Below are 8,867 nucleotides of genomic sequence, written 5' to 3' on the forward strand. Positions count from 1 at the left end.
TGCCGATGTGCCCTCATTTCCAGCTGCTAGCCCCAAACCCCCGTTTGTTTTTTTAATAATAGTAATAATATAATTAAATACCCCATAATATTTAATTACAATCCAACCAGTAAACCAACAATAACTCAACATGCACAGCGGAAATATATAAACCAAACTAACATCCTAACCAAGGTTCCAATAACAAAATAATATAACCAATAATATAACCGAGACACTAGATCATCCTCCTCCTCATCGCTATGATTCCACGCTACACATTACCTATACCACAAACACAATGAGATGCGTGAGTATTACCAGAAATACCCAGTGAGACGATCCTACCATCTACGAGCTATACACACAAACAAATCAAGAGTACCACAGATAAACATAACAAACCAGCCATTGAACAGTACAACCAATAACACATTCGCCACACCTACACATCATCACACAAAACAAGTCATACAATCCAATCGCTCAGATAAGCTCATGGTTATGCACTCACCTTAACAAGCTGATTCTAACAACAAATACAACCAGGTGAGACTCTCCTTGCGTCTGAAATAGTCCATCCACGCCCTACTACAAGACACACAGCCAAAAGCAACCTTGAGGCAAACTGGACAGAAAGATCATAAAAGAACATTCTCAAAGACGAAACCCTAAAATAAAAACAAACCGTTAACTATGAAATCCCTCCTGTAAAAAGATATCCCTAGACGTCATGAAACTTCTCACAAAACAGAAACAAGACAAGACCACGATCTCAGTTACAATCCCCAATGGTCCTAACTCGCGTATGAGAAAACGTTTCTCACAAAATGGCCAATAACTCATCGAGTATAAATCTAAATCCAATTCTGTAAAGAGTACAATTACGATGAAAGGCTTGGAAATAATTCTACCAAATTTCGTTACCTTTGAGTAAGATTTGATATGCCGAAACCCTTTTCTCCCAAACCCTTATGATTCTGCTTCCTCTTTACTCTCTTTCACACCAAGCTTACTATCTTTTCTTGTCTCCTCTCTCTCTTTATCTTGATTCTACGACAAAAATAATGGAAAAAGCAAGAAGGAGGGGTCCAAACCTTATAAACACCTTCTTAGGATTTCTCAAAACCGACTCTAAACCGGGAGAACTTAAATTAAACCGGCCAATTTCTAAAATTAGGAAATCGGGATGTTAGAAAAAATGATCTTCAAACCAACCATATTGTCAACCCAGTGGAGAAGAAGAACCAGCACTCCACTCGCAGCACAAGCCTTTTGCTCCACCACCGTCTCCTTTAGCACTCTTTTTATGTCGTCGGATTTCTTTTTCCATCTTCAATTATAGTGGTGGCTAGAAAAAGAGTTTGGATTCACGGATTTCCGGACATTAGATCTAGATCTTGTTTTGTCTTGTTTCGTGGTGGTGGTCAAATCTCCATCTGCGGCGAACTTTACTCTATTCAGATCTAGATCTTGCTTTGCCACTGTCTTCTTTAGATCTTTGGATTTCTTTGATTATCTTCCTAAATTATCCTTTATCATTTTTGTGTCGTAATTTATGTTGTTGGTTTCTTTGATCTCTGGATGGATCAGGAGTGGAGGTGACAAAGAGGAGAAGGAAAAGAAAAAAGGGGAAATAATTATGTCCGTCAGATTTAATCTAATCAACGGTGCATGATAAGCTAAAAGACCAATCCATGTCCCTATGAACTAACCAATGGGAACTCAGTATCTTTTGGTTTATTAATTTTGTAATTTGGAGTATTATTTTTGGTATATTATAGGTAGACAAAATATCTTAAACCTATTTATAAATTCATTAATTGTTTTACATTAGAGTTAAACATATCTTTAACATATATCTAGATTCGTTAATCTGCTTAGCTTTTAAATTAAACATATTTACAAAATAATTGTATTTTTTTTGGTTAAATAGCTTTAAAGAATTTTGAATTTTTTTGAAATTTTGAAAAGTTTTATTCTTTTTCTAAGTATTGGATTTAGGTTTACATAAAAGTTTTTCTAAGTATTGGACTTTAGAGAATATTTTTAATATTTGAATTTTTGATTTAATTTCTAAATTTCAAAGTTTAAAAATTTAAGGTTTAGAATTTATGATTTAGGATTTGTACTGGGTTTAAAATTTGGGGTTAGTTTTTTGATTTTATGGTTTTTATTACAAAACAATCACAAAAGAGTCGTATATATAATTGGGATTTGAGGTTTAGAGATTTAAATTTATAAACAAATATATCGTACTTTTAAAAGATTGATTTTATGTAAAGTAAAAATATATGTACATTATTTTAAATATTGATTTTGATAAATATATATATATATATATATAATGTTTAATTTTTGGTTTTATGGTTTATGATTTAATTTCTATGATTATTAAAAGTTTAAACTTTAAAGTTTAGAGTTTATGATTTAGGGTTTTGAAATAGGTTAAGGGTTTGGAGTATAGGATTTGAGGTTAATGTTTTGGATGTAAAATTAATGTTGTTAAACTAACAAAACATAAAAATGTAAAAGTTATTTTTTCTTAATTTGTTTGAAAAATATAGAAATTTATTTGATGAACCTTATGAACTCTCAAAAGTATTTGAAATCAAATTTGATTAAACTTTGTAAGTTATTTTTTAATTTTATTTTCTCAATTTGCAATAGATTTGCAATGGCTCTCGCAAACCCTTCGCATATCCCTCAAAAATTTGCTATGGATACTATCATCGCAAAACTGTCGCAAATTTGCAATGGATGTGTGAGGAATGTTAATTTATCTCGCAAATCCCTCATAAATTTGCGACGGATTTCCGAGGACCCACTACCTCACAAATTTGTGAAGAATTTGCTAGTAATTTCACATTTGTAGCATACGCTCCGCAATTCCATCACTAATTTGCGAGGGATAATTTATTTCGCAAATATTCCTAGCAAATTGATTGTTTTCTTGTAGCGTTATTTCTAAAATTTTTAGAACATATTTCAATTATGAATTATTTGATCCGTACATTAAATGATTGTGGAGAGTGCAAATTTCGAGATAAAATTTAATATAGCTTAGATGAAACCTATACAGATCTGAAGAAGACTTCTCTACAATGAGTAAAAAAGTGTAATATTTGATTACTTGCTTTCCAAGGAAGCTAATGAAGAAAAATAAAATATAAAGGTAATTACAAAGTTGTATTCGGCTGAAGAAGTCACATTAGGCTCGGAAGGAACTAGCCCGTAATCAATCCAAAGGCAGAGACTCAACTTCGGCCTTGTATTGTATAACGAGCCCGACCACTTCACCGAACACCACTGAGTATCAGTTTACCCTTAAAGCCTCCACTCGGTTTACAAGCTCACGTTACCAAGCTCGGCAACAGATCATGCCTCTTCTCTATATATATGTAGCTCTGTGATTTTTGGCTTCTCTCGATGTGGGACATGTAAGTAAGTTAATTATACTTGTATTTGCAAATAAATAAGATAAAATAAATAGAGTTATTTTTAGAAAATAAAAAGGTTCCGTACGTATTATTAGTGCAAAAAAATCGTACGCAAGGTTGTTTTGAAACCGTACTATTTCAAGGAATTAGCCGAAAGATCTCATTCAAAATAACTTCAGATCGATGAATATTCAGAGTGCTTATGACAATTTTATTTACGGATGAATTAACAACCGATTTCACAGAATAGTATTATTTATTCATCAGCATTATGCCTTACATATACATCAACACAACAATAAAGTTTAGTACTTAATTTCTCACAAATATGCATTTCACTTACATCAGTTCTCATCGTAGTATCGTTGCAAGATCTGGGTTCTCACAGATACCGGGATGACCACATTGTGCACACTGTCAGTCCATGTCAAGCTTCCAAAGTAATAGCCAGTATTTACTTTGTGCGTCGTCGAAACTCTCACTTTAAAAGAAACATTTTTGGTCGTAGAGTTAAACTCTAGCGTATATGGTGTCACGGTCATACTAACGCCGATTGGAGGATCGATCATAACTTTGTATATCGAGTTGAGTGGTCCAACATTAGTGACGGTTCTAGTGAGAGTGACCTCGTCTTTGAGGTTCGGTATTGTGATGGATGGCAAGTTTAGATCAAGAACAGAACGCGTGGGCTTAGGACAGACTGTTTTCTTTTCGAGGATTTGGGAAACGGAGACGTTATTGTAATAAGTAGAGCATAAGTACAAGACATAGTCATCAATGGTCATGTCGTATATGAGACCTGGTCTTGCAGCTTTCTCTGGATTCACAAGGCCTCCTCCGTAATCAAACGGATCTGCTAGCTTGTGGCTTGAACCGTCTGCAAAAATGGGCTCCCCGGATGGATCAGTTTTCCATGCTGCGATCCCAAGACCAATATGTTATTTTGATAATTCTAACAATGCATTTCAAGAAAGAAAAAAAAACAATGCGTTTGAAGATTATAAGAACCTGTGGTGACAATAGCTGATCTGATAGCAGCAGGAGACCAATGAGGGTATAATGATTTGAGTAGCACTACAACTCCTGAAACAACAGGAGTAGCCATTGATGTCCCTGACCTCATAACAACTCCTGTTCTGTTTGCTGCTAGTATGTTCACGCCAGGTGCTGCTATATCCGGCTGTAGTAGGCAGAAGATTAGCCATAAAAAAACTATAAGAATCTCAAGGGGTTGAATAGGTATGGAAACATGTGATATACCTTAAGAATCGCTGGAGATATTGAATTAGGTCCTCTTGATGAAAAAGTTGCTACCTTTGTGGCCACGTGGTGTGAAACAAGTGTTCTTGAAGCATGTATCTTTACAATGGGAGATCTGAGAAAACAAAACCCAAAAAATTAAATGTAGTAATATATGTTTAGATCCATGATCCATGAAACTATCGGTCGTAGAGACGGTGAAAATTTTGTAATGATACCTAGTGGAGCGTATGTAGAAAAGAATGTCAGTTCCGAGCTCAAAGTCTACCGTAACGCATGGAAAGATACGAGTTGGAATAAGCGAGTGGGTTGGATTTCTTGCAATAATTACCCCGAGACCACCTGCATTACTTACTGCGGTTATAGCATTTACTACAGCCATAGAGGTGGGATTTAAATCTGCTGTGAAACATAACACAACTTTTCCTTGTATTGTTTTATTGGGATTAGCCCGGAGCTCGGCGCAGTCACTGTAAGGTAAAGGCATCATGTTCGGATGTTCCAAATACACAACTCTCAAGTTTATATAGTCAAAACATGAAATAGATGATTCGAAGTTACCCGGAAAGTGGTCTCTCTGGGTAAGTAAGATCAACAGAACCGAGTTCTGGACCAGCAAAGATTGCTTGACCCTAAAGTAAGCAAAGACGAAATCTATAACATTAGCGTTATAAATCTTTAGCAAAAGAGATAATATTGTAGTTCTTTAGTCATGAATATACCAGTGTTGTTATATTGTTCCCAAGTGTGATGGCTGTGGGAAAGGAACGGTCTAGAGTAGTTGCAGCCACCGTCAAGATCCAAGGAGATACATTGGCAATGGTCTGAGCCGCAGGGCCATTATTACCAGCTGAAGCTACGACATGAATGCCCTTTGCTACCGCGTGGAATAATCCCATAGCAAAAAGGTTCACATCAGTTTCTAGATTTAAAGGAATTTCCGTGGGTCCCAAAGAGAGTGACAAAACATCAACACCATCATGAATAGCTTGGTCGATTGCTTTTAAGAGATCAGCATCTGAACATCCAATTTGAGACCAGCACGCCTTATAAGTAGCTAAATAAACACCCGGAGCACCACCTCTTGCAGTTCCTCTTCCGAGGCCTAAGTAGCTTACATTAGGAAGAAAAGAACCACCAATGGTTGAGGCAACATGCGTGCCATGACCGTTAAAGTCTCTCGGGGAAAGGTACTCTGGGTTCTCTGTGGTATTCAAGACTCCAACTTCGGCAACAAGGCCATCAACAAAGTATTTTGCTCCTATCAGCTTTTTATTGCAATGAATCGAGGCGTTGAAGAGTTCTCCAGATACACAGCCACCTTTCCAACGGCTAGGAATGGGTCCATAGCCTTTGTCATTAAACATTTCAGACTCTGGCCACACTCCTGCATGCATATTGGATGGTTTCTATCAATAAATATGTCATTTAGGAGAATCAATAAGACGTTATGCACATACCTGTGTCAATGACTCCAACGATTACTTGGCTTCCCATGTTGGCCTTATGTAGAAGACTCTTTGAAGTGCCCGGAGACAAGCCCAAGTAATCCCAAGTTCTGGTTGTTGTCAGTTCGTATAGTGTATTTGGTATGACATGTACTACTTCAGGCAGTTCTGTTCTCAAAGGGGAAATGGTTTGTTCAGAAAAATAACTTCTTGGGTTATTATGTCAAGTCAAAAAACAGAGAACTTTGCAAGTACGTGAAATTTGCTGGGCTTGGGACTCTGTAAGTTTGGCGGCAAAACCTGAGAAGCCATGTCGATAACTATACACTATTGAATCATGGACTTCTTTTTTGCTGAAAACATGACAATTGTAATTATCATTACAAAACTATATCAAACAAACTTGTAATATACAATTCATCATCATTAATCATTAAAAACTTGAAAACTTATTAATGAAACAATTTTTTTGAGACCGTCTATATATAGGATGGATTATCAACTACTCCATGTCGTTCAAAATATAAGATGTTTTGCAAGTTGTTATGCAAATTTTAATATGTATTTAATAATTTGTGATCATTATATTATGCAGTTTTGTTTATGATTGGTTGATTTTTTTAATTAAATATAAATGATATTTTTTTAAGAATAAGAACAATTTATCTAAATATGCATGTTCTTACCTTAAACATCATATATTTAAATTGAAACGGAGAAAATAATATATAATCTCATTTATAGAATTACTACTTAATTACACCTTCCAAGAAGAGGCCTCAACAACTGATGGTGGGATTCAGTGACAGACTCAGGATGATCATGTGTCTTCTTTCCCAGATAAACCACATAAACCTGCACGTTGGTCACGAGCAATACTACTCAAAGTTGAATGGTTATGTTGCTTGATGAAATACCTCTCATAAATGCTAAGTACCTTGGTCTCATGAGCAAAGACAAAACTGATTTGCAGATTCAGAACTATAGTTAGAACCATCGTGATGATAATATTTATCTGGCCCATCCTATATCTTTAAAGAATAGAGGGATAGTGTGAGAACTGAAAACGAGCTTCTCCTTCCGAAGTGATTTAACTGTGGAGGAGCTTATCGCCGTTAAGTAATTCCGAACTGATTTGAGAGAGTTTTTGAGTATTTGATTTTGTATTGCTTTTTCGGGAAAAAGGGTTCGATTCTCTCAAACTGACCCCCCCCTTACATATTTATACCGACCAATTTATTACTAAATTAATGCGCCATTAATAGGACGCGATTTGCGCGGACTAATTAATCCTCTTGAATGCGGGAATCTTTGACCTGGACCGAGCTGCGAACTGGCCAGCACGAAACATCTCCGCGCTCTCTTCCTTTCTCCGGGCCTGATGGGCCGATCACTAATTCGCTCTTGGCCCAGTGGACTAGCCCGGCCTAGGTCCTCTTGCCTATTGCCCGAGATGGCAGATCGTGGGTACAACAGTTGCCCCCCAAGTCTCCCGAGCTGAACAGTTCGGGGGACTTTTATCCTTCAAGCGATCAATTTCAGGAACTGAATATTCCCCATATCTCCACGATTTGATCGTGGTAATGATGAGATTTGCTTTCCCGAACAAGACTTGGGGCCCACTAGGTGGCGTCTTACGAGGACCAGCTGTTTGTTTCCCCATCCTCTTCCGAGGTGAACCTTCTTCAAGAGAGGGTCGCCGATCTGGAGGCCCAGGTAAAAGAGTATGCAAGGCTGGAGGCTGAGAATGCTAGCACCGTAGCGAAGGCCGAACAAATCCGAGCTCGGATGAAGAAGGCTGAAATAGAGGTGATCAACCTTGGGGTTGCCAACGAGGACCTCCGAGGCAAACTGAAGAAGGCGGGGGACCTTTACTTCGAAGCAACGGAAGATGCGAAAGCAGCCAAGAACAGGTTGCACGAGATCGAGCTTCGCAATCAGCTACTCGAAGCTGGCAACAGCTGCGAGATCGAGAGGGTGCGAAGGGAGGAGAGACAGGCAATGAGGCGAACTCTCCGTCCTCTGGTCGAGGAGGTGAAGGTCACCTTCGAAGAGAGGGAGAAGCTAGCCCCGCTTCAGATCCGGGCTGCCGAGATCAGGGCTAACCGGATGCTGGTCGAGGAGATCTCTAGGGGCGAGATCCAAGATATGGAGGCCGAGCTCGGACTCCTGAAAACTGACGAGGAGGAGGCCGATGAAAAGGTTTCAAAGGTAACTCCCCGTGAACTCGACCTTGCTGCATTCTCATCCCTCTTGGCGGATACGCCCGATCTCTTATGCAACGAGCACCCTCTTAGCGTCACAATCGACGAGTCCGGTACTAACCTCGGGCAACTCTCGAATCAGGGGATGGACGACTATCTGGCGACCACCAGGTCGGAGGGGGAGCTTGTGGAGATGGGCTTGGCCCTCTCCGAAGCGGCGTCTGAACCTGTCTGTCCGGATCAATAGTTCCTATTCTGGGGTTGTTTTGGCATGAGTTGCCCCCCTTTTTGTAGTATTTATTTTTAGATTTGGTCGTGGTGACCACTCCGTATGAACTATTTTCTTTTTGTGCCATTTTTTGTTTAATTTCCACAATGCGAACTAAATTTCCAAAGCCTTTTGTTTGAAAAGATGGTTCGAGCAGAAATGAACGCGAAGTGAGAACTTCGGTTAAATAGTTCGAAAAAATGACATCCCAACTTTTATCAGTAAAGCTGAGTACGAAGTGAATACTTCGGTTTAGATAAGAATTTTG

General features: G+C 38.3%; 1 protein-coding gene across 2 annotated transcripts; it reads right to left on the minus strand.

The window, feature by feature from the left end:
• Positions 3,749-7,151, minus strand: LOC104750022 (subtilisin-like protease SBT3.9). 2 transcript variants are annotated; one of them, XM_010471753.2, is made up of 10 exons: positions 7,065-7,151; positions 6,891-6,982; positions 6,383-6,480; positions 6,140-6,295; positions 5,402-6,066; positions 5,241-5,311; positions 4,898-5,149; positions 4,680-4,794; positions 4,428-4,599; positions 3,749-4,335 (listed from the first exon to the last, which is right to left on the minus strand). In XM_010471753.2, exons 1-10 carry the CDS (start codon positions 7,149-7,151, stop codon positions 3,764-3,766), a joined length of 2,280 nt encoding a protein of 759 aa, XP_010470055.2. In that variant the 3' UTR covers positions 3,749-3,763. The 2 variants fall into 2 exon arrangements, with proteins under 2 accessions (XP_010470055.2, XP_019090083.1); XM_019234538.1 differs by having other exon boundaries at positions 4,428-4,572; positions 4,671-4,794.

Source organism: Camelina sativa, chromosome 2 (genome assembly GCF_000633955.1).
Source record: "Camelina sativa cultivar DH55 chromosome 2, Cs, whole genome shotgun sequence".
Classification (NCBI taxonomy): domain Eukaryota; kingdom Viridiplantae; phylum Streptophyta; class Magnoliopsida; order Brassicales; family Brassicaceae; genus Camelina; species Camelina sativa.